At 43.9% G+C, this 26,429-nt stretch overlaps 1 protein-coding gene across 1 annotated transcript in view; it reads left to right on the top strand.

The window, feature by feature from the left end:
* C6H10orf90 (chromosome 6 C10orf90 homolog) overlaps positions 1 to 25,630 on the top strand; it is a 68,660-nt gene extending 43,030 nt beyond the window's left edge. The window contains exons 4-9 of the mRNA XM_026115917.2: positions 9,859 to 10,131; positions 12,191 to 12,384; positions 13,288 to 13,489; positions 21,671 to 21,734; positions 23,393 to 23,492; positions 24,952 to 25,630. Coding sequence (XP_025971702.2) covers positions 9,859 to 10,131; positions 12,191 to 12,384; positions 13,288 to 13,489; positions 21,671 to 21,734; positions 23,393 to 23,492; positions 24,952 to 24,990 — 872 coding nt within the window. The 3' untranslated portion in view covers positions 24,991 to 25,630. The remainder of the gene's footprint in view (positions 1 to 9,858; positions 10,132 to 12,190; positions 12,385 to 13,287; positions 13,490 to 21,670; positions 21,735 to 23,392; positions 23,493 to 24,951) is intronic.
* The last annotated feature ends 799 nt before the right edge of the window (positions 25,631 to 26,429 follow it).

The raw sequence follows: 26,429 nt of genomic DNA, 5'->3' as shown, positions 1-26,429 counted from the left end.
ATCAGAATATTTGGTATTTGTATTGGTGTAAAGTATTTTTAAGCCTATCATTCACCAGAATCCTTGGTGCTGTGGGATTTTGATATCCTGCAATGCAAAAGAATGTTTTAATTTTAAATATACATTGAATACCCCTCATATTTGAGACATTCAGTGTATGAAGAAAATACCTGTAGGTTACCTTTAAACTAATACAGGATGGGCTGTACAGGCTGGGGGTAATCAGGATGGGCTAATGTTGGCAGTCTTCACACTGAAGAGTCTCAATAATATTGTACTTTAAGTTATTAAATACCATTTAAAAAGTCGATGAATGAATGTAGGCATATCTGGTGTTCTTACCTAATCTCCTGTTTATGGGAAAGTCACCACGCAATAACCCAGAGTACTAGATTAGTTGAAAAATCTATATATTCTTGCGCAAGATATAATTAGATGAAAGCTGTTCATTACACTATGGAATTTATTGTATAGAAACTTGAGTAGCTCCAGCTGATGCTAATTAACTGTCCAGCCTGAGAATGTGTACAGCGGTAGTGATGGCGAAGACAGGAAAAACGTGAAATACGGCACAGAAGATTTCACTTTAGTATGCACCTGCTAGACACGAGGAGCCAGACCTTCGGCTGATGTAAACCAGCAGAAATACCTGCCTCCAGAGAAGCCACGCTGATTTACTTCAGCCAAGTCTGGCCAGGGACGGTAATAACTTGGTATTATGGAAATAGCAGCTGGTGCTGACTTGCTAAGAACAAAGGACCACATGCTAAAAAGCCCATTAAAAGGAGCTCCTTTGATGTTTCACTTCATCTGGTATAAATTTAAAATGGAGGCTTGATGGTTTTCTTTAGTCTAAACGTTTTGTGTCCTAGGGTCTATGTCACATTGCAACGTGGCTTTTATGTAATGCATCAGATGCTAAGAAACGGAGGACACAGTCCTCCAAAACATCAAAAATTGGGTGAGGTGTTGGTAGTTATCCGCGAGTCTAGAAGCTGCTGCCTGCCTCGCAGGATGGACCCCAGCCCGCGTGATGGACGGTAGCAGTCGCCCCAGCCTTATCTCTGAGCTTCTTCATTTTTTTATGATGGGATGTCCCCTGTCCTCAGGAAGGCCTTCGCGCCTGCACGGAGCAGCGAGCTCGTGAGCTTTGATCACGGTCTCAAGCGATGCTCGCGAGCTTTCCCCCCTCATCTGGTGTGACGCGGGGAGGGATGGGGCTCGTCAGGTCTACGAGGAAGACCAGGGGAACGGTGCGGTGGGCTATGAGTTTACACTCAGGGTTGAGGAAGCCAACGCAGCCCCTGGGCTGCTGTCAGTCAGGCGCCGGGTGCTTCAAGCTCGTTAGATGTCTCGGTGACCTTGGCTGTGATTAGAGCCATCCTATTTTCACATGCAATTAGTTGTTCTTTAACAGCTTCTCTGCTGTTTGAGGCAACCAGCAGCTACGGAGTCCCTTTCTCCTTGCACTCATTTGAGGGCATGATTATAACATAATTTAAGTGGAGCTGAAGGAGCGCTGCACTTTCAGTAAGCGTGGCTTTCGCTGATGAAAGGTTCACTTCTGTACTATGGGGCATAACAATAAAACCGTCAGCTATAAACGCCATCGTTTCTTTTGATGACAGAAGGATGGAGAGGTTGCTGTCCACGCTGTTAATGCTGTTACGGACACGAGTCCAGTGCGAGGCTTTGCTTCCACTCGCCTACTGTAATTTCCAAAGAAAGCTTGCGATTTCTCCGCAAATGAAGCTGATAAATTAGCATTATTTTTCCAAAACTAATCCTTGTCTGATGAGGACCCAAACTAAAGTGAAGTTCTCCTTGTTTTGGCATATGAAAGTTAAGGGCTTGATTCTCCAGTGTTCTCCATCTTGTTCAGGGTGGACCAAAATAAAAATCACTCCGATCTTGAGCTGCCACATTTTGTAAAAATGTGAGACAGTTTGAAGTGAAAGACTCTAGAGGAGGCAACCATGGCCACTCCTTACTACTTTCAGGGCAAGCTGTCAAAGACTGAATAATAAAATCATTAAGAGAATGATTGAAAGAAGGAGGCAGTGTGGACTCAGTGACTGCATGACACCATTAGAGTAAAAGGTCTAATTCTGCCCTTATTTAGGCTTGTTATAAACTGGGAGCAACTCTTCTGTAGTCTGTGAAATGAGAACTTGGCTCAGTCTGGCGGTGGTAAATTATCAGAAATAGCTGAATAACTAGCTACTTCTGACATGCTCAGAGTACCAAGTGGTCAGTAAACTTCTTACCCTGCAAACCACAGGAGCCATTTAAATGATCTGAATCAGCCTGAATATTTTTTTTTTTGAGAGTCACAGTGCATCACATTACTTCTTGTCCCAGCACAACAGAGCATGGGAGCTCCCGACATGCTGTTCTTGAAATGCAAACATAGATGTCTGACTTTGAGATGTCACAAAGAATGTCTCGTAAGTACAGCAGCAAGTTTCAAAGTATTTTCAATAACCACTTCTATGATTTTTCTTAACAATATTAAGAGAGATCTTTACAGTCCAAGGACCATTGCCTGGGAGTGTTTGGTTTGGTACACTGCTCTGGTACAGCATGGCCAAAAAGGCATGGCAAGAAAAGCAAAACTGATGATTCAAGGTGTGAGCCTAAAATCTAAGACTCTTTATCTGAATGAGAAAATAATTATCAACCAAGTGCTCGACCAAACTCCAAATTATGAAAGCTTTAATGAAAAGGGAGTATTTTCTCTTTTCTCCTGCCCCAGCAGATATGAAGCAAAGGGGAAGAATGGTAGCAAAATGCACAAAAGCTATTATAAACCAGCTGGCTATGGGGAGCTCACTGGTGCAAGCAGTCGAATCAAATAATGCGGGTGGAATATTTCCTGACCACTAAAATTTTCTGCAGCAATAATACACTCTCATGATTCGAAGTGTAAGATGATCTCCTGCAGGTGCCACGCAGAAGGGTTTCCTTTCTGCTGGTGTAGTCATTTCAGATTACACTCTTGTTCCACCAAACCTCTCAGTGCGCTGTAGGAATCCATGCGTCACATCCTGCCCCAAACAGCATGTCGCTATGTATTAGCTATATATTTAAAGTGATGTTCCCTTATTGAACACCAAAAGAGAAAATTGATTAATTATTTGTAATGTGTTTGGAGAAAATAAATCAAAAGTCACCACACAGACACTTCTTATAGGCAGTTGATTAGCTGCATTATGGAATTGTTTGCTGTGAAACCAAGTGCTGGACTACGCTTTCATCTTGCAAAAAACATTATGTAAGTAAGCTGTTTCTTGACATCAAGAGGCTCTTCCTACTTTGGACTGATTATAGGTTTGAAACCTAATCATTCTTGGGTACACTTCATAAGCTTTCTCTTTTAAATGATTACAAGTTTCTGCCACCAAATTTTAGCTTTTGCAAAAAGAAAGCATCTTCCTTCTGAGAAATGTGTCCACAGCTGTCAATGTCATTTTAAAACCCAAAGCAGCTAGCTAGAGAAAAAACCTTTTTGGTTAGTGATATTTCTTTTTAATCTAGGTTTTCAGCTTGAGGTGATATTGATATAGCTGAGAAAATTAAGCCTTATCCTTGCCGGCCAGGGCTGTTTGAAGGAGCATGAGTATAGTTGCAATGACACATTCATTGGGAGCAACCAGAGCTGATTCTCCCCTGCCTTAAGCTTGCAAAGTTGCCCTGACTTTGGATCATGATGATTCTAGGACTGGAGCTGAGGATGGGGCCCAGCTGGGTTCCTTAAGATCCAGTCCTGACCCTCTGTTTAACGGCAAATCCAAAACCTTGGCAAGCATTGTGTTTTGAGTAGCGAGGCAAAGTTAACGCATCTCATGCAGTCCTACCTTTCTTTCAAAAAAAAAAAAAAAAAAAAGCAAATGCAAACCCACTGACAACCAGAAGCTTCTGTTTTCACCACTCCTTCGTGCCCTGACCTCGCACATTATTCATGAAATAACTTGGTAGATCATAGCTCAGGTAGATGTTGCATGAACTGCCCTTAAAGCTCCACCACTAGCTTTTTTATTACTTAGCTGTATTGCTTTCATGTCCTAATTGAGGTCTGAGCTCCAAGATTTGTGTGTAAACAGATAGTAGAGACAGTCCCTGCCATCGGTATACATATAGGCAGTGTTACAGAAGGTGGTGAGGGAAGCAGAGGCAAAAGGAGGTGAGGTGCAACATCACCCTGCTCCGTCACCCTGCCCTGCCAGTGTGCATTTCCGAGCGGCAGCGATCTCGCTAACCTCGCTCTGCTGTGCACGTACGATAAAGTGCTGCTGTTCTAAAGGTGTGTTCACATGGATGGTGAGCAGAGCAACATCTTTGTTAGGATTTTTTTTGCATCTCTGATAGTTTCCATGGGTGATAGTGCCGAACAGTGCTGACATCACCTCTTGCAAACAAGTCGTCTGACAAACACCAAAAGGCAGTTAGAGACATAGGTCTCAGCGCTGGTCAGTGGACATTCTGGTATAAATGCCTGGATTTTGTGATGCTTCTGCTGCTTGTTGACTGGTTAAAAGTGGCATCCTTTCCTTGGCAGTGATCTGAACACGGAATTGCCCTTCCTATCTTCCATGCCTTGACAAACACTGAAATAACTAGTAATACTGTTATTGTTCTCAGTGTTTCCATTATTCTGCATTAACAGGCTGTTGAGATAATGCAGTCTGTTTACTCAGATAGATAATGCTTGATTCACAATAGGAAATGGGTCATCATTCTGTGTCATCGCGAAGCTCCAGCCTTGCATCTCTTTGCGTGGTGGAGCACCATGTGCTTGCTTAAGGCAAGCGCGGGCTGCGGACAGCCTATGCCGCTTGCACCTCCGAGGCAAGCCTTGTAGGACTGGTAGCAACCCAGGGTGCCTGGCTGTCTTCAAACCACTGCCACTTGGCTAAAAGCGTCAGAGAGCAGATTCTTTTAACTTCTTCTTTTTTTTTTTTTTAACCTCTCGGAGCTGGTAGAAGTTCCTCACGTTTAAGGAACAGCAATTGCTGCCCTTCTCTGCTGGGTCTGTGGACCCCATCAATCCCTATCGGGGAGGTGTGGGCGAGCTCAGGGACAGGGTTTTTGTGAAAACCAGCAGATGCTCCCTAAGGTAAAGCCTGGTGATGGTGGTGATGTCTACTCGCATTAATGATGCGTAGTGAATCTGCCCCATGCGTCTCCTTCCCCCGTCTCTTCGTGTCTGATGTGCTCGGTGGTCATAGTGAATTCATGGCAGTGGTCATCTGTTGGAACGATCTTTGGCCAACTACAGAGACTTACTTTGTCATGATTTGTCAAAAATCCACAATGAAATGCTAAGAAGAGCTTTATATAAAAGTATGAAAAGCTGCTTTATGCTGCTGTAAAGCGAAAAGAAAAAATATGTGATAACAATGGAAAAGCCTATGTTTGCCTGAATTGATGCAGTTTCAAGGAAAGGCAAGTTTAACCTGTTGTAACACAAGGTCGCTTCCTGTTAGCAAAACCCCCTAAAGGGAGAGGGAGGAAAATGTAAAAAGATACTTTACAGTAAAACAATATACTCATTTTACTCAGAGATAAAAGTTCCCTAAGAAAAAGAGCTTTTGAAAAATCTATCCTCAATTTTACAGAGTATTTTTAACTCCTCCAATGTCATGTGGTTTTAAGCAAGTGATTTAAGAATTGATCTGTCGTCTTTTCTTGTTGCATAAAGGCAAAAATGATTTTTGTCCAAATGCAGTTACAGGTTTCTTCCATAACTTTTCCTCCTGTAAGCAGTTGAACTTTTACAACCAGGGTGTATATTTTCTAAATTTTATTAATGGAGTCATTCTGCTTTCCCTTTCTTGGAGTTTTCTTCTCCTATATCTCCCAAAGCATTACACTTATGTGTCTTTGTTCATTAGTTTTAAAGTCTTTCTTCAGCTGGGATAATAGAAAAAACATATATTGCTAGTCATCCAGTTGCAATTCTAGCTATTCTCAGAGGGGTATATATATATTTCCAGTTTGGCGCATGGGGATTTAGATATACAATTCCAGATAGTCTTAATGAGAGTAACAGTCCTAATTCCCCACACAATACACTAAAAATGGATCCAGAATGTTCAGAGTGAAAGTCTGTGATCTCACCTTTATGTATCTTTGCCTCGTTCTTTTTTCTATATATCATTTGCATCTGCATTTGTTAATTAAGGTAGTTGGCAGCTGCTGGGAGGAGGAGGAGGGAGTCAGTCTTCTGCGCCTGTGTCTGTCTTGCTTTGCTTTGTTTTCCTAGGGATTGACTGGGCCTGGGTGAACCTTTTGAATTGAAAGGTTAATTCAAGAGGGAGTTACAGGAGAGAATTTACCAGATTGGCTCCATTATTACTCTGATTGCTTTTGGTGTTAGACAAGAACAAGGCACACCTTTTCTTATTGCCCTAATTAATTACAAAAAAAATCCACTAAGAGTCTAATAAGGATTAAGATTTAGTTATCGCATTGGTGCAAGATCTAATGAAGACACCTTTTGTGCAGAAAAGAGGCAATGTTTTTATATCTGAGTTTCTTAAGGATCTTGATTTGTTTTATATCTTAGGCATCATTCTGTTATCATAAAATGCTAGGAAGCCTCCATCACCCTTTTCCAATTTTAGACCCCATTTCTAATTTTCTTCATATCTTTCTTTTTTTTCTCTCCTAATCTCTGCTCTGTGTTTGTGGAGAATCCCCAGGTTTTATGGGCACAATGCCACTGCTGACTTTTGCTTTAGCAGGGACGGGATGCAGCGCAGAAAGGAGCGCTGTCTCCATTTGCACTATGTGTAAGAAAATTCCTGGGGCTTAGCTCTCTGCTCCTCAAGGTTACTGTAATTACACTTGGAAGCCAATATCCACAAATAGCTAGCTTGGTAGTTAGGAGTAAATGGAGTATGAATACTTCAGGCAGCTCTTTCCTGTGCTCAGATCCATAGGCTGAGATTTTACAGAGAGAGGCAGTTTAGAGACTCCTCCACTAGCTCTGGTCTCTGCCGTTTATTCCACTTTTTAGCCAGTTTTCACCAACCTGATAATCCCCACTGCAGTTTCAGATACCATGGCACAGCAGTAGCAAACAGCCTCTACTGAGGACACAACGGTGGTTTGACTGGTTTAGCACTGTCAGCGAAGAAACTGTTGTTTGGCTTCACAGCATACATTTATTGCGCAGACCATTTCGAGATATGAAGGTAAATGTTGTCTTACTGTGATGCTGCCTTGGATGAGTAGAAACTCCTTCCCGCTTCCCACTTTCTTTTCTTTTCCTTTCTGCTTTCTGCCTGCCAGTAAACTATTTTAATTTAAAAGATGATTTAAAGAGATGATCTATTTTCCATTCAGGTTCTTTCTGTGGCTTAGCTGCCCTCTTTTTTTCCCCCTGTCCATCTAGGATCTTGGCTGCCTTTGTGAAAAGACTTTCTTCTCTGTTGCTCTGCAATTACTTAATGTTACCTGCTGCTTTCTCCATCTTCTCCTACCGTGCTCCCTGTTTCTACCTCTCCCCACAAACACCCTTTGCTGACCATGATCCCATTAGTCTGCCCCAGTGTCTTTTTCCTCTATACATTATAAAACATTTGTACAAGCTTGGGTTGTCAATACAGGTACTGGACTGGTCAGTGACTGGAGGAACTGGTCACTGCTGTGCATGAGCCCTGCACAGAATTGAGTCTATGCAGTGTGCTGAAGGTGTTGCATCAAAATAATTTTCACTTAAGAAAGGAGAGCTAAGTCTTAAAAAGAAGATAACACAAATATTTGTAACATGTGAAAAGCAAGGAGAAAAACTAAGTTATACCAGAGAGAAGAGGGAGAGCTTGGATGCGAGCTTAGGGTTTGGGAACTTTGTGTGCAATTCCTTGCTTTGACCAGATTTTCCCGTTTGACTGTGAAGTTGCTTAGGATAGGGTTCATCTCAATGAAGATGACTCCTTCTACCTGTATTGGCAGTCGAATTTACGGAAAGGAACACAAGATATTGTTAGAAAGCTTTGTAAGGGAGAAGACTAGATGCTGGACCTTATTTCTCTGATTTCCCCAGAAATACAGGATGACTAATAGGAAACATGAGCCATTCAGTTCGTTAAAATGTGTAGGAGACCATCATTTTGTGACAAAGAATATTTGTTATCTGATGTGTACGGATTAAGAATTGGGAAAGTAGTTTGAAAACATAATACCTCCCACCTCACTCCAAGATTTAATTTTACTAGATGAATACAAGACAAGGTAGGGTCTAAAATGATGTGCCATTTCATCCTTTCTCATGGGTCGGATCAGAGGATAAAGCACGACTTGTCTTCCTTCCACAACCAAGACATTGGCAACAAGTGTTTAGAGAGGAGCAGCTGCTGAGAAGGAGTCTGTAGGGAAAAGGCATGAGAGACTGTTTTTTAAAAAGTGTTTGTCGTGAAATAGAAGTAGTTTATTAAATGTCTCATGTCCACCACAGAGAACAGGACAATCCCTGCCTGGTTTGTTTGCTTTTATTGCTAGATCTGCAACTAGGTTTTGGGGTTTGGGGTTTTTTTTTCCCTCCTTGTAACTGCCAGCTCTCTGGGTTGCCTTCTGTCACCAGATTTTAGGTTGTTATTGGTCATTTCCATCCACATAAACCTTTAGGTCTTGAGTCTGCCTCTTGCTAAGGCTGTCAATAGGTAATTTATACACATTAATAAAAAAGAAGAGAGTCATATGCTGTGTGCGTGGCCATGTGGGCATGTGCCTTTCAGGGACCCCCTCGAAGAAGTTTCAAAGGACTTAAAATAGCTCTTTCTGTCTTCACGCTGTGCTGATCCTGATGCCCTTTCTCTACTGTTCCTAATTTGTTGGTTTTCCTTTCCCAGTTCCTTCTATTTTGTCTCCCTTCAAAACTCTACGTAAAATGCAGTTATGTAAGTGGGCACTTCTGCATGCTTCTCTGCACCGACTCTTAGCTTTCTAGGCTTTGCTGGTGGTGGTGGTGGAGATCTGTTTGAATCGTCTTTCAAAGTCTGTGCAAGGCAGAGCTCAACTGCCCGAAGAGCTTAACTGCTGCTTTGGATGCGGCAGGGCCCTGCAGTTGTAGCTGCTGTGCAGCAGCCTTCCCATGAAACCAGCTTCGGGAGAAAGCGTATCTTGGACAAAGTGGACCCTTTTGCTGCTGGTTCATGCCATGGCTTTGCACAGAGGTAGAAGGCGGCACTTAAAATGTTCAAGACTGGTGGTCTCCAAAACCACCTCCTGATCCCCAAACCACTTCCTTCACCAATCACTGTGGATCTTGGTTCTCATCACAGCCACTATCCTATCCATAGTTCTAATTTTGACCAGGTTTAGCCAATCTAAAATGTTCCACTGAAGTGAATAAGAAACAGGAGAAAGCCACATAACAACGGTGTGTTTGAGGTATCTTGACTCCATCCAAAATACCCATCAGAGTGTATATATATTATTTAGACTAGTGGTTTATTTTTATGAAGAGTATCATCCCTGATCGTTTCTATGAGTAACATTAGGTTGCAGTACAGCCGTGTGACAGTCATGATAATATTTGTATCAGTTATAACTTTTAAAATGTGTAACTGCAAGCAGTTTTAGTGGAAGCAAAAATGATGAAGAACAGAAGGCTGAAGAAGATAATAATGTCATGTTACTTTTTGGCAGTATCACAGCATTCTTTACAGGGATGAAAAAGGTTCATGTGTATTATTAATTAGTGGATATTAACTAGCCAACAAACACTTTAATGGAAAAAATGAACTACAAACTACTTAAAAAATTGAACGTTGTTTTCATAGCCTGACTTGTGAAATCAGCTGTTTGTTTGCCACACATTTACAGAATTTGGGTTTATTTTGTTTTTCTTAGGAACAGGGATGTTCTCTGGAAGCAACACGAAGCAGCGTGCCACGGGCGAGGGCTGCACCGCTGCCCCTGCCTCTTGCTTGCACCCAGCGTCCGCCTCCGATGGCCCGTCAGCGGGGCGAGATCCCTCCAGAGGCACCTCCGAAGCCAAAGAGAGCCCACCACCGTCCTTCCTGAAGCCAAAAGTGTCCCTCTCCGATAGTATGTGCAATACAAAAACTCTGTCAAGAATCGTCTTGGAAGCAAATGTTCACGGGCAAAACCAGTTCCTGAAAGGTGAGGCACAGCTCCTACTGTGGTTGTTAGGAATATGGTTTCAATAATAGGATGAGATCAGTCCCAGAGAAAAAAATAGTGAAATAGTGGAAAGTCTGTCCAGTTTTGTCCAGTTTTAAATGCTGAGTGTGAGTCATCTGGTGAGAGATCACATCAGCTAATCAAACTGTATACATTGCTATAGTTAATAGAAAACAAAACGAAAATGAAAATGATAGATTTACTTTGTAAGTAAATTCAAAAAAAGCTTGAAAAAAAAGTTAAAATTGCAGAGTCGAGTATTCCCAGTTCAAGTAATACCAGAAGTAAGGTTATGTTTGCAACCTTGTTTTGATACCTTTCTTTTATTTCTGCAATCACATGCTTTTGTTTGTGTGTTTTCCCACAACACCCTGAGCTATCTGATACACTGTCTGCTGCACATGGATTAACTTCCCTGAAGAGTTTATCATACAATAAAGTTTTTAACAAGTGATTATTAACGTTTCAATGCATTAAACATACTTTTCTTATAGTTCAGCACCTACACCAACATCTTTCTTCCCACATTTTTTCAAGTAGCGACTATGGGGATGACACAGGTAGCTGAATTCACGCTAAGGTATCTGCAGATTTTTTTGCTGAAGATAATTATGTATCTACTATATGTTGTATATCTCCTGTAGATTAATTTGTCTTTAATAGCCATAGCTTTGTGAAGAATTTACTCCAAGAATGCCTTATGAATGCTACAATAATAGTGTAGCCTCTTTTCTTTCAGATTTTGTGTAGACAGGTAGGGAAAACGTTGTCATTGAATACGTAGCTACTGAATATAACACCCATGTAGATGAAAGAAGCCAGTTTTCTGCTTTCAGTGCCTGAAGTTAAATACACATTATTCCACTAACTAATGGTGACTTAGTTTTACAATTGAGATCTATTGAAGATAAAGGTATTTGCCACCTCCAAGAACCAAGCGTATTGAGGAGTTTAGTTTCATGTTCACCAGTTTCAAGTTTTATCCAAAACAAATGATGTTAACAAGCACACTGTTAGGGAGGAAATACAGTTCAAGATTTTATAAGGCAGATGTACCCAAAGCAGATCACTTCAGCATTTTTTTAAGTACAACATAATACGTACAATATGTCATAAAGAGGAAAATATTTTTGGTTTATTGTAACCAAAAATTGAAATAAAACAGTAATGGGCTTTATTCCCAGATATTTAGTTCTAGAAATCAAATTATTTGGCACAAGAGAAGTACTTCAGTGTAACTTTTTCAGCGTAGTGCATATGGGTCTTTTCTGAAATTAATTTGTTATTTCGGATTAATTCCGTACTTTAAGTAAGATTCTTGACAGCTCTCTCATTTTGAGCATATACCCTCTTTTGGTCATAATTTGTACAGGAAATACCAGTATTAGGGTGCTAAAGCATAATTACAAGTGTAGACATTATTCTTTTCCTCAATGCAGGATTGCTGAATTGACAGCTTGCATAATGATGTGCTACAATGCATATTAACCTTTTGTTTATCAGCTTTTTCATGGAGTCATCCCACTGAAAGGCTAATGAATATATAGAAATGATATAAAGCAAACTGCATCATTAGCAAAAGGAAAACATGAGCAGGGTTTATTAAAGCTGCCGTGTGGTCGAAGAGAAATGATATGTGATTAAGTCCCATAAAAATATGTTATTTTCTATAATAAGTGCAATAAATTGAAACGATCTCAAACTGTGAGCTGCAGCGTGGTATCCTCTGCTTTACATAATGTAAATGCATGACAGAAGCGCCTTGCTTTCTGGGAAGCAAATACCTCCGAACAGAGCTAAGCATCGCAGCGGTTTAATTACGCTCCGTTGTGATGTCTTGCTTAATGTGAAAGATGCTACTTGTGTCACAGGGCAGCCACTGGCACCAATGATTAGATCTGATCTATTCTGCTTAATGAGGCCTATTAATAATACCTTGGCATTCTTATTTCAGAACTTGCCCTCTCTGTCTAATGAGGTGGAGAACCCAATAAAAAATTAGCCATGCACTCTTAATGAACTTTTAAATCTCTCTAAGGTGATTACAAATTCTGTGGTTCAAATGACAAAATAAAGGAGCCTAAGGAACGGGCTGAGCAGGAGGGAGCCAGCGGGGTAACACTATCTGCAGCTCACTTGCCAGATGTTGCTCCTGAGAAAAAAGACGCGCTCCCCCGGCCAGGGATCTGCTCGGAGCCTGAGAAAATTCCACCAAGCCCACTGACTCTGAGGGTAAAATCTCCATTTGTTTTTATTGTTGTTGTTAATTCTGGGACTGATTTTTCATGGATGGTCGTTGCTTCCTGGGAACTGGCTGGGGGCAGAAGTTCACATTTCCTTGATTGTTCTCCTTTTCGGGGAAGTTTTGTTCGCTTGCTTTCGTTGCTGAGACCTCCTCGAGTGGTTGTAAGAGACGTAGCGTGAGTCCTAGCTGCCACTTCTACAGAGGAACATGGTAAAAGGCTGGGGTCTACAAAGATGTCCCGAACACGCCTCTGAAAGCGTACCTCAACGCTGCCAATTTCCCCAGACGTGCTCAAATCGAGTAGACCAGCCATAGGTAGGAATACAACCCTCCAGGTCGACACCGAGCTCTAGTAGGAGACGTATTTTCCTGCTTTCCCATCCGGTGCAGTGTTGCACACCAGACTCCGTTCCCGTCTTCTGTCCTGAGGCATTCCTAAATGTCGAACCAGCCTTTGACTGGAGAGCATTTTCCTCCTGGACCATCCATGACTAGATCTGCATGATAATCCACATAAACAAGAAAGTTTGTGAACTGTTAGTGACAAGCTGCTTTGGCGATGGGGTGAGACAAAGAAATAGGCAAAATGTCAAGAACTTGAATTTGGATAACTTAGAAAAATGTGTAACTCAAAACCTTTTGGATATGTTTTCTTATATTTTTTTAGAAACAGCCTCCTTTGCCTGATCTGGAAATGTTTATGCCAAGCCAGCTTTCTAAAATTAAAAGGAAGCTAAGCCAGATAGGAAGGCAGTTTGTTGACTTTCTTACAGACAAGCAATGCTTTTCATTGATAATCTCTTGCTGAACCCGGTTAGATGAATACCTCAAGGTGGTGGTGGGGGGGATTTCCTCTTTTTGAAATAAAGCTTTTTTTCTGTTTCATTTAGGAAGCACTAGAAATCCATAAACCTCAGTTCATTTCTCGTTCAAGAGAAAGGCTGAAAAAACTCGAACATATGGTGCAGCTGCGGAAAGCCCAGCACAGTGATGCTCCGGGAAGGAAACAGGGAGCGCTGCTTGTTCGCAAACTTTCCTCAACATCCTTTTCGAGCAAAAAGAGGCAATATACCATTCCTCACCCGCTCAGCGGTAAGTTGAATCGTGACCAGCAACAATTCTATAGCTGTCCTTGAAACCTTGCCACATGTATAGTATTTCCATGTTAGTTTTGTGGGAAGAACACGTGCCCCATGGCTCCAGGTTCCCCTCTGCCAGCGTGCCGGCGTCTGTCCTGGTGCTCTAAACAGAAAGTCTCCAAAGCAAAGGGACAGGGGTAGCGGGGCTGAGCTGTTTTCCTGGTCTGCGTTCGCAGAAGGAGCCTTTCTTGGAGACTCCGTGCCACTGTCACGTGCCTCCGGGTTTTGGGGCACGGAGCTGGTCACCACCGGCAGATTGCTCTTTACAGGTGACGGCAATATGAAAGGTTTCACACCTGGTAGGTCTCACAGGAAGGCCCAGCCAGGGAAAGGGGGGGCGGATAAGGGGATGGGCAGGGTCTGCCCCTGAGGGTCTCAAGCCGGTCACGGCAGCAGCCTCAGGCGTGGTCACCAGCCCTCGTCGGCGAGCTCGCTGGGAAACCACCCCGGTCTGCCCGGCAGCCGCCGGCGAGGCTGCCCGCTCAACGCCTCCCAACCTGCCCCCTTGCCTCCCCGAATGCCTGGGGGGCTTCGCTGCCCTGGTGGGAAACGGAGTCGATACCCTGCGCGGTTCCCTCTGGGAAACGTCTCACGGTTCAGCTCCCAACAGCATCTCCGTGAATAACGACCAGGCGCAGTACGGTGACAAAAATTCCTTTTTGTCATTTGGTTTTTACGTCATGCAGGTCACTGAAGGATTTGTTGGCTCGGCTAGAATTCCCCTTCGTATTTTGCTTTTAAACCTGCGGCCGTTTGGAGCCGCACGATGCTGCTGAAAAGTGAGGCGGCTGAAGCCATCATTGAACAAATCTTTTACAATTAAGAAATTTGGCCTCACCTGTTCTGACAGAGCATGAACAAGCAAAAATACACCCGAATGATCTGAAAGACAAGATCTTGGTGTAGGGCCCAGGGCCGGCTCCCCACTGCTGTGCCTGGAGCACGGTGGGGACGGGGGATGCAGAAGTCGGGGGGAAGGTCAGAGCTTCCCCCGCGGCCGGTAAGGGAGGTTTTCCGGCGAGAGACAAAGTGCTGCACCGACAGTTGCTGCTGGCAGTGATTTAGCTGCGGTTTAATTTCTATTTTAAAAGAAAACAGGCCAGCTGGAAGAGGCAGGGAGGGAAATCTCTTTGCGTTGCTGGACACCTGTAAATGGGTGCATGCTGGTGGCTCGCGGGGGACGGAGGGTGGGCGCGCGGAAGCCAGGCACGGCCTCCACGGCCTCGGCCGCACATCCCAGCGGAGCGGATGCAGGCGTTCGCTCCCAGGCTCCCGGCGTGGTGGGAAGCCCAGGGGACGTAGCTGCCACCTGGAAACATCTGCCTCGGCCATGCCGAAGCGCACGCGTCGCCTTGGGGCAGCCTCCCTCCACGCGCCGGAGCGGCCGGAGCGCTGAACCCCCCTCACTGCTCAGCCTTCAACGGAGGGTGAAGCTTAAAAATAAAAAAAGGAGAATATCCAGTGATTTTAAAGACTGCATCAGCTTCATCAGCTCTTATCCCCTCCAAAACGTCGGTGTTGCTGTTGACATGCTTTGACATGCCCAGAGCAGTAGGTGATAGCCCAGAAACTTTGGTTCCCATAACTCATCTGTCTTAACGTGGCCAGGTGTAACTTTCTGTTTGCAAGATCTAAATGTTTTTATCATGACAGAAGCTGTCACAGCTCATATTTAGCCATAACTTCAATTAATATTGTAAATCTTAGCTCTGTGGTGAAGCATGGCTGTGTAGGCTGCAGCGCAGAGGAGTGCACTGAGCCCATTGAACTTGCTCTGGGTCCTGGCAGTTGGTGTTTTAGGACTTCTCCGGCTGGATGCCGTGGTGCAGGAGGACTCGTATCATGCGTGCGTCCCGCAGCACAGGGACGTTGCCCAGAGCAGCCGTTCCCCGGCTCTCCCAGCCGCACCAGAAGAGGCGAGGGCTTGCAGCCCGCGCAGAAACAGCGACCGGTTGTTTTTCCTGGTTTAATGACACGGGATCATCACCTGGGCGGGCTTCCCAGGTGCTGGTGAGCTGAACTCAAGCTTTTGCAAGCGGTTGAGTCTGGGGCTTATGCCGAATGCAGCACAGCGGACATTAAAACACGGTGCAACTGCGGCCCGAGATGCTGCAGTTCGGCGTTTTATTTAGTGCGTTGCTATCTCGCTTGCTCTCCCCTAAATAAGCATGTCGCACACGCTGCACTCACGACTTCGAGCTTTTATTTCAATGTCCACCAGAAAAAAAAAAAAAACCCTTAGAGATTTTCTGTGCCTAAGATCATTCTATCAGACTAAAGAGTGTTTATTGATAGTATGAAATTATTAGATCACACAATTTTCAAATGTTTTGTCAGTGCTGTTACAACCTTACAGTTACTCATACAAAAAAGAAATAATTGGCATCTACAGCATTTCCATATAAATACCAACATCTGTGCAGCTTCCGTTTACCTCCTCATCTTCCAAAAAAAAAAGTTGTTTACCATTTTTAATCGTAATTCATGAACAGGATTTCAGAAAATGCTGAAAGTAATCTTAGAAAAATGAAAATGTTTATCCAGCAGCAGATTTTATCATCACAAGAGCCCTTTGAAGGCAAACAACCTCCAACTCTCGTAGTAGCCTTTGTGCCGCGTAATGTGTGCTGTTAAATTTCTGGAGTGGTAATTAGTCCAAGATAGACTACTCTGCTGTTGACTGTGTCGAACAAATTAGCGATCCCACTGTGACGAACTGAATAGAAACAATGCTCAAATAACTGGATTTAAATCTCGGAAACCGTAATGTAATTACTTCAGTGACCAGACTACCAGCTGTTTATAGGCCTTTAAATCCTCATAATGAACAGCCTTGTGATCTTAGTGTACACAAGCACTTCCCGGCGTTTAAAAAAATTTCACAAGGAATTTTTCTTTTTTTCTTATACCCTCCATTTTCCTTTCCTTTTGGGAGAGTGGTGGTTTGCTGCCAACAGCAACAGAAGGAATCAAAGTTACTAGTCAGCCCCTAAATAGATGCCTACAAAGTTTCTCTGGATTTGTCCAGTAGTATCCCAAATCCTGTATCCTTAATAGTATTTTGGAAACAAGTGCATACCTCCTAAGTCATGCTTCTAAACCTTTCCAAAAAGCCTCATTGTAGCTGCAAAAGCCTGGAGGGCAAGGGTTGCTGTTTGTTTGCTTGTGTTTGTAAGGAGGCGGTTTCTGGAGCAGCTCTGCGTTAGCTGGGTTATTATTTGGATTGTAGATTTAATGGGGCGAGTAGAAGTCAGCAATCAGAGAGTGTGCAAGAAGTGTGCATCCCACAAATAATCCTGGGGCCATTCATGTGCGTCTTCTTGGTCCTGAGTTGTCGTTGGTGGCTGGTGGGATCTTCGCAGCCCCCTGCCCTTCTCTGCTTGTGCACTACTTCGGTCGCGCCGTTGCCCAGATTTCTTCTCCTAGTCAATACTCCTTGCTCGCGCTAGTGCCACTGCTCTCGCTGGCACCCAGCCATGCGCTCAAGGCTGACAGTTATGAATACAGATTAAGTCCCAGCCAGGTAATTGAATTAGGAAGTGGTATGACCTATTTTTGTGCTATTATTATTAATCACGCTGATGCAAGCGGCGCCTGGGATTCAGCCGAACGCGGCACCGTGTTGCAAGGCGCCGGCAGCACGCGGCACCGTCCCTCTGGAGCCCGCTGCCGAATGAGCTACGGCGGTAGAAGAGGTGGAGTCCACCGCTCAAGGAAGGTGCCGCGAAGTGGGAAAATCTAAATGAAGATTTTTTTCTGGGACGATGACGACAGTGTTGAAACCACCTGCCCTGTAATGGGTGACTCAGGAAGCTCAGGCAGTCTGCTTATGAAAAGGAAAACGAAGGGCTGATTTCATTAGGGCTAGACGTAGCCATGGGGAAACCTGAATCTTGATGATGGAGCTTTTAATCTGGGAGGAAAAGGTCTGACTTCATCCATGATTAGAAATTGAAACTAAACAAATCAAGATTAAAGCTGAGGTGCAAGTTTTACCAAAGATGCAGGCAACCTTTTGATGAATTTACTAAGATCTGTCATACTTTTTCATTAATGGCCATTTCTTGAAAAAAGTTGTCAACTGTTCAGGAGTATATGCTGCAGTCAAACAATGATGATTCAGGATGGCCCCGTGAGATGCTAATTATATTTTTTTTCTGAATTTAAAGTCCATGAATGGCAAGGTATCATTTGGACAGCAGGGACCAAAATCACCCATGTCATGCCTTGAATGAATTTGTCATGGAAAAGTTTTTGTAAACCTGTAAACTTTACAGGTTTTATGCAATAACTGATGTTCTCCATTGTTAAAACTGAAATACTAAGAGGGAGCTGAAGTCTCACTAGCTACCGTGTAATTTGTATCTGAACAGCAAACGGAAAGCCCATAAACTACCTGCCTGTGGTCCTCTCAGGAGAGGACCACTGTTGAGCAGACAGTCCAGGCAGTCTTACCCTCAAACCTTCAGCTGTCAGGTTGGTAAATACTTTATAAGTAATGCTGAAACCTCATCCATGGACTACAGCTGGGGAATGCTGCTACGTGAAGCCATAGGCACCCAGTGTGTGGAGTGAGGGTAGCACCCCTGGGTGCAAGCATGAGGTTATATCCTCTGGATGAATTCCCAGGCAGGGGCCATGAGGATGCTTACCTGAACGCCACCTTTACATTTATCCTCGATTCAAGGTTAATTTATTTTTATGGGACAGCCAATTTAAAAAAAGAAAGTCATGTTTAAAAAATTTTATATACCTTATGACATCTCTGGATGAGGGAGTTTCTGGTGAATTCTTTTGGTTTTTTAGTTTGGTGTAAAAGCAGTTTAATCAGAGAGCCACCGTTACCAGTGCTTTGCTTTTCAGTGGCTGGTAACACACGCTTGAAGTGTGTGTTTATGTTAGAACAAGCGTTGAGAATTCACATTCATAGCAGGGGAAAACATGGGTATATTCTGATCAGCCTTGCCTGAATTTTGCCACTTTTAAGCATTTCAGTGATTTAGTGGCAAACAGGCAGTCAGGGAATGGTTCCCACACAATCCCGAGCTCCCTGTTCTCTGCCTAAACAGCTGAACTTCCCAGGCAAGAAAGTCACTCATCCTGTCTGAGGTACAGTTTTACCATTAGTTAAAATATTTCACAACAATGATCTATTTACCTTCATTTACAACTTGTTGGAGGAACTTCTTTCTCCCGCTGCAGAGATGTCACAAGCCACTGGTGGTGCAGCTACTGGAAGCTCAGAGGTTTGACAAGATTTGAATCAAACACTGACGGAGTGCTCCACATTTATCTATGTTTTTTTTAATCAGAACATCACTGGAAATGCTGAAAGTCTGTCTTCAAATTCTTTCTTTTCTGTCCCTCGGAATAGTTTTCTCTGAAAGTAATACACAGCTATAAAATTTGATAGTGAATTTTGACAAAATGGTTACTATCAGCCTGGGGAATTGTCTGCTTTATGCTCTCTGATCTTACCTTGGTAGGAATTTTAAATTCAGGTCTTTCTCAGTGTGTAGGATATTATAGGTCATTACATAGGCACGTTATTGCAGCTCTGAATGTGTGCTGCTCTTGCACTTGGAAATACGCTTACTGCTCAGTGTCAAACCTGTGATTTGGTTATGAGTGAATATGACTTTTATGTATTATTATTTATTTTACAGGATTTTATTTTCTCATTTACACCAATTTTTATTTGTTTTTTAAAATACTTTCAGAATCCTCATCTTAAAATCCCACAGGGATTTTATTTGTATGTGTTGATTTTTTTTTCCCCTCATTCATAGTGACTTGGGAGTCAGCTGAGAGTTACTACAAGAATGTTTGACTCCATGGTGTTTCACAGTGGGTGTTTTTATAGCCAGGGTAGCTCTCTTCTTTCTTGGAGGAGTTTTCTTTGAGGCTTTTTCCCAGAGTCTCCTTTTAATCCTGCCTTGCAAAGCCTCTGGCACGGCAACCTGTCGCTCCAGGCAGACCCGCCGGCAAGGGCTGGTCTGATGCTCCTCGAGACGGTTGCTGGGGCATCGGGAGAGGATCACTCCGGCGGCGCAGCGCCCGTACGCTGTCCCCAGCCCTGCTCGCGGCCCCGCCGTGCTTCCCAGCGACGCGGCCGCGGACGCCAGCCTGTCGCCGTGGCCTGCAGAGAAAATACTGATTAGCTCGCCACGCTGTTTACACGACGGGTCACAGGCCGGCAGCTCCTCAGCCTCTTCCTTCATCGCTCACATGCTTCTGCGGTTACTCAGAGGCCGGGAAGCAAGGAAACCCAACCTCTGCATTTCAGCCCTCTGCTCTTCTCCACCTTTGCTTCTAAGGCCAGCGCCAGCAAGCAGGACTGCTTCTGGTCTCCCTTCCCAGCTAGGGGAAGCCCACTTTCCACGGAGTGCCGACCCCTCTCCAGGAATTACCTGGTCTTTAGATGGGACCTACTGGGCGTCAAAGGCGTTTCCAAAGCGAGGAGAGCGGCTGCCGCGGTCGCTGCCGAGCTCTGCGCCGGGACCCAAAGCGCACCGCGCTCCCGGGGCGGGACACGGCGGGGAAGCAGCTCCCATCTGCTGCCCACCACGCTGAGGACCGTGCTTCTGCGCCACGCACACGCAAAGAAAGAGTCCTGCATTTGCTGAGGAGCGTTAAGGGCCTCCCCTGTTGTTTCAGCACTGCAAAGCACCCAAAATGATGGCTTTACGAGGTTTTCAGCCTACGATCCCGTGTCGTTGTCCGGGTTAGGGAACATGCCTGGTGGGAAGGGCCGGGGGCAGAAGCACAGCCCGGAGGCTGCTCGGAAATGTGCTGGGATCCACACTGCTCCCCAGCCCCAAATCCTGGGGGACTGTCTGCTCCCGTACGTCGTGGAGTTATTTGGACGGCAGTAGCATCCACGCATTTATTCCTTTTAAGTTAATGAACATGTAAATGAACGTAAAAACACTAATAAATAAAAGGCAAATTATATTTTCCTAGTAAATTGAGCATGCTGCTTGTGTGCACTGGAGATTTAATAAGGATGATTAAGTGCAGATAAACGTTCAGTGGAGAAAAGTTACTCCTCAGGCAGCGAAGGGTTCCCGTCTCCTCCCTCCCTTCTCAATTTTTGTTTTGCAAGCTGTACCAGAAACGGCTGCTCCCTTCTGGTTTTACGCAGAGGTACGAGAGCGATCCTAAAAGCGGTGCAGCCTTTTCCTGAGACGCGCAGAAATCTGAGCGCAGCTTTGCCTCTGGGTGTAGCCCCGAAAGCTGGGGAGGCTGTTTGGTTGCTAGGGCAACTCCCATAAATATCCCTGAAACATTTGCGTCTTAAGCAGCAGGGAAGCAAACCCGGCGGGGAAGGTCTCTTTTTCGGGTAGTGGTCACTGGGTCCGCTCCGGGTTAATGCCTGCGAGGACAGTTCTGGAATGAATTATTAGCTGTATTTCTTTCTTTGCCTGGAATATTGTATTTTTTCTCTTCAGTGAGATGGCAGAAAGAGGCTGATGTGGTGCCTGCTGTGATGTGTTATGTCTTCCAAGCTTCTGAAACGGAAGGGCTTAAAAGTTTGTGCATCTGTTTCTCTTATGTATATTCTACACAGGTGCTTGCAAATACCTGTGACTTTTCTGGCTGCACAGGGCACCGCACGGCTGCCCTCTGTGCCCCAGGGCATCGCTCCCACCTGGCTAGGCGCATGCCACGCTCCCGTGTCCTCCTGTCCCAGCGACCGGGGCGGAAAGCTTGTCTTTCGTGTCATTCGACCTAGCAGCTCACGTTAGGAGTCCGTCCCGCTGGGCTTTCCAGCGGCAGGGGACGGCGTGCGGGGGAACCAGCTCACCACCGCAGCAGTGAGCGCTGAGCTTTGAATGAAGGCTGCATGCGACAGCGACAAAAGTTACGTGCGTTTAAAATCAATGAGCCCTGTGATGAGGCTGGTTCAACGGGTCTTACCGCCCTTCCCACTCTGAAGGGCAGCTTTGGTACCCAGTGCAGCTCCGCACGGAGTCATGAATGCCTTTTCCACTGCCCTGCAGGCATTCGCATCCTGCTTTAAGCTGTCGGAAATTTCATCGGAAATATCATATCATAACCAAAGGGAACGTGACAAAGAGAATTTCAGTGAACACAGATTGCTCCGATATTAACTGTGTTTTCCCTTTGCTAGATAACCTCTTCAAACCAAAGGAAAGATTCATCCCAGAGAAAGAGATGCATATGCGATCTAAAAGGTACAGACCACGCTGGCGTGGAGTTCACTGTGATTCACCGCCATTCCCTTCTCATGCGCACACTTGCTCTTGCAGCCTCCTGTCCCTTTTGGGCGATTTTCCCAGGCTTTGCTCCGATGGAGTGGCCTCTGCACCGAAGCGGCAAGCCTGCAGGCAGAGTCAGCCCCTAGCAGGAGGGCAGTCTTGAGAGGCTTTTTTCATCCGTCTGAGGGGCTTCCCCCTTCTCTGGCAAAATTCTCTGCTAAATTCTGTGTTTTCAAACCTATTTATAAGTGTGTACTGTATTTCATAGACACCTGTGTTCAACACTGTCAGGTATTGCCGCCCCCTAAGTTGTCAGTGGTTCCAGATCCGCAATACATAAATTTGCAGGTTGTAAGGAATAGCCAGAAAACCCACGCTCCTTATGTTGTCAAACATTACTCAAGAGCTTTCAGGTGCTTGCTCTCAGTTTTCTGACATTATTGCATCTGTTCTAAACAGACCTGTATGTTTTCATGTTAAAAGTAGCTTTCCTCTATCAGCATTCAAACGAGCAGGGAACCGCAGTAGAGCTGATTCTGCAAAGGAATATAAGCCAAGATTTCCAAAAGCTGCCTTGCACGTCGAAAAATCGTTACCCTTTGGGCACCCTTTTCTAGCAGCTTCAGAAAGCATGGGGTGCCCTTGGCGTGAAAACTGGAGGTACTTCATGTTAGACATTCAAAGCCGTAAGCAGTACAGTCACTCTGTTTTTCCCCCATCCCAACTACGGCATATGACCTAGGAATTACAGCCAAACATTAGAAATGGGGTGTCTGACCTGTAACTGTCTTGCACTTGATGCAGTCATCCGCAACAAGGAGAAGTGCCAACGACTGCCCTGCAGAGCTCACCCCACTTTTATTCCCCAAAATACCACCTCCCGCCCGAGCGCGAGCCAAAACAGGCTGCTTCAGGAACTCGGTATTGCAAAATGGTACGAGAAAAAATCAAAACGAGCAAACTTAGGTCAGCGCACGTCGCGCTCCTGAGATCAGCGTGGGTACAAAGAACAGGACTGCTGAGAAGGAAGGTGCTACTTTCTTTTTGAAGCACTGGGAGTTTTGTCACTGATGTCAATGGAAAAAGATCAGACCAAATGTCACCTTTGTGAAGGCAACCGATGTTATTTTTAGAATGGATAGATTATGTTCTTTTTGGTTAAGAAAAAGCCTAATGACAGAGGAAAAATGTTACTGCTCTACAGTCTTATAAAGTTGGTTTTGTTATATTTCATAGAAACACCTGAAAATAATAGCTTGGTATTAATTTTGTGACGTAAATGCAAAAAAGTGTGCAGGCCAGATTCTGGTTTATATTAGGTTGCTATAAATTGAAACTAACTCCACTGAACTCACTTGAAGCTACTCCAGAATTATGATGCTGTGATTTAGATAACCTGATCCCATCTCTTTCTTTGCCTTTTAATCCAAAATTATCAGTGTTTTTCAACAAGTCAGATTTTTTTTTGTAATAACATTATTGTTAATAATCATTAATTCTCATTCCATAAATCTAATTCCAATATTTACAAATGCCCATTAATGTGATTAAAGGTATAGATTTCCTGTGAAAAAATAAGTTATTTGTGAGTCCAAGGGATGATGTGTGAAGTTTACTTTCTAAATTTATTCCAGGATTTATGATAATTTACCTGAAGTAAAAAAGAAACAAGAAGAAAAACAGAAACGGGTAATCATCCAGAGTAACAGATTGCGTGTTGAGATCTTCAAAAAGGTAATGGTTTATTGTGAATGCAAGTAATAGATTTGTAATCCTTCTTTACTGCATTAAAATATGACCAGCTGACCAGCAGTCTCTAATTAAATCCGTTTATCTATTTATCATCAATATTTATCCAGTTCTCGTTCCCTGTTGATCCTTCTCAGCTCCCTCAGCAGCACTGCGAGATAGGGCAGAAAGAACGAAGTGGGGTCAGATGAAGGAAGCTTAGGTCCCAAGGACTGCGGCTTTGCAGTGATTAGCTTGTTTTCTCACGTCTCTAGAAAAGTCCACAGCCGCCAGCCGGGTGCTGCGTGGAGGGCTGGATAGCTGGGAATGGGGTCCACAAAGCCAGCACCTTGCCTGGCAAGCCGGGACTAATGAAGTGGACATCCTGAGGGCAAAGGGCGTTCGTAAACCTTGTGCTTGTCATGGGTCCAGGCGCTTCTTTAAACTTGGAATTTGCAGCTGAACCTTTTGCTGGAATAAAGCACCTGAGACTTTTGCTTTTTAGAGATGACTAATTAGTTCTGGTACAAAGCTGGATTAACACAGTTAGTTAATCCACTTCCAGATCCGAGGCATTACTAATTAAGCCCTACACGGTGCCACCGAGATGGAGCAGCTCCTTCACAACTACAGCAGTGACTTCTCCTAAGTGCTGTATTCCTCCATGTAAATACACCTTTCGTGTCCGAGGCGGCAACGCTTTCACGGCTCAGTCGTGCCCAAGCGCTGGCAGCTGAACAGCAGTGCCGCGGAGGCGTCAGGCTGAGCCCGTCCTTATGTCGCACCGAAGTCACTTTTGACTCCCTGAGAGTCTGAATCCCGTTTGGGGAATCTAGGCCCAGGCGCTGCGCTTGCCGAACCACCTCTTGGTAACGGGTCGGAATGTGCGGTCATGTCTCTGTGCTGGGAAAAGCTATTCCACACTCTGGGAACGAACGCGCTGTGTGAGGCGGTGCAACGGGAGCGCGGGCGCCTTCGGCCCGCGCCCGGGAGGAGGCTCTCGCGGCGGGGACAGGAGCTGCGCGCCGAAGCCTGTCTCGGGCTGGCTGGGCACGGCCGTGCCTTTCGGTTTTCCACGCTAGCAACGCTGACCCTAAACCTTTCTAACGTGATCCTCTACTTTTCGTATTGGAACAGAAAATGTCTTCAGTGCTTCCCAAACTACCAAATTCTTGATCATTTTTTTCCCCAAACATACCTCTCCCTCAGAATACCCTTCCCAAACTCCCAGATTCTTGATTTTTTCCCCAAGCCCCTACCTCTCCCTCAGAATACCCAGCAAAGCAGGAGAAGTCCTCCTGCAAGAAGAAACTTGGGAAAATTTGAGTGAATGGAGTCAGATTTAAGGCTTGAAACTGCTAAGACAAAATCACCTATACTATCACCAAAGGTTTCTACAGGTTTATCCACCCCATGGATCTTAAATGGCTGAAGGGTTTTCATATTGTTTTTTTTTTTTTCCTAGCAATTACTGGACCAGCTCCTTCAAAGAAACACCGAGTGAGAAAGGTTCCTCTTGCTGATCATACTAATTGGATCTTGAATGCCGTTGACTGTTAGATAAGCCATAAAATTTACTGTTATCTTAATTACTCGGAGGTATTTTTCTTATCTTTGGCGCTTTATATAAAGAAAGATCATTTGTGTTTCAGTTGAAATTTAAAAGTAACTTTCAAGTAATCAAAAACAGTCTAACAGGGAACACAGCTGTTTCAGAGCATCAACTCATGGTCAGTTTACCCAGAGGAAATAATTTTAAGAATTTTTAATGCAAATACTGAATTACAGCGGTATTATTTATCTTAATCTTTTCTAAAGTATACATCTCTGTAGCAATAGAACTGGCTTTATAAGACCTGGGAAACTTATTTCTCCAAAGTATTCTATTAATTGATTTCCTGTGAGTTAAATCCTTGAACTAAAGAAAAATGAACATCATTATTTGTTATGTTTAGAAACTAGCTGAAATAGCATTACCACATAATCATGGCAGCAGCAGTTTCACATTAATACTTAACATACCAAAAGGGACCAATATTTTAGCTCTCTGAAGAACTCTACTCCTGTTTATATAGTGAATCTGTATAGCAAGTTTACCTGTTAAACAGCAATATTTAAAAACTTGGTTATAACATTTTTCACATGTTTTTCATTGCAATATGTATTTTACTCAACTTCTGTGATCATTAAGTATTTATAGGAATGGCATATTAAGAAGTGGTGCCAAGAAGTATGTTTGTATCAAAATTGCACAACTAAAACCATCTGTAATGTTTCCTCCAAAAATATTTAAATCTTTATTTGTACATTTTGGAAGTAAAAACAACCAGCTTACAAACCAATGGAATTTATTTATGGAATAAAATGTGAATATAATATTGATCCAACTGGTACGTTTTTATTTGATACTGTTAAATACAATGATTTAAATTGTTGGAGAAGTCATGCTTTTGTATAAATAGAAGTCTTCACTTTACCACAAATCCTATGGTAAAAAATACTGCCCATAAAAATCATTGCAGTTGTTAACCTCTGTTGCAGGAACACTCAATCTGAGTCTGTGTGAATGAGATTGGAATTTGGCCTTTGATATCCATGCTTTATTTTTCTAATCCAGACTGAGATGTAAGGTCAGGTTTTTCTGGAAGAGCAATGTTTGTGAGCAGAGCATTGGCCACTTAGGTAGCCTCCAGCTGCGTGACCTGTGCTGGGCACGAGGAGCCCGGCTCTGTTTAGTGCCGTTACGGTCTCTGTTAGATTACTTCGCTCGCTCCTTTGTGTTTCAGCTTCCCAGTTTGTAAAATGGGATTAATGATGTTAATATGTTCTCACAGAGAAGATAGAGATTTATTGAATAAACACACTGCATGCTAGATAGATATTTTTAAGTACCAGGAATTTAATTCGTTAGGTTTCAAGAGGCCAACACATAAGGTAATGCTG

The sequence above is a fragment of the Dromaius novaehollandiae genome, chromosome 6 (assembly GCF_036370855.1).
Source record: "Dromaius novaehollandiae isolate bDroNov1 chromosome 6, bDroNov1.hap1, whole genome shotgun sequence".
Classification (NCBI taxonomy): Eukaryota; Metazoa; Chordata; class Aves; order Casuariiformes; family Dromaiidae; genus Dromaius; species Dromaius novaehollandiae.
This window is presented reverse-complemented; position numbering and strand designations above follow the sequence as displayed.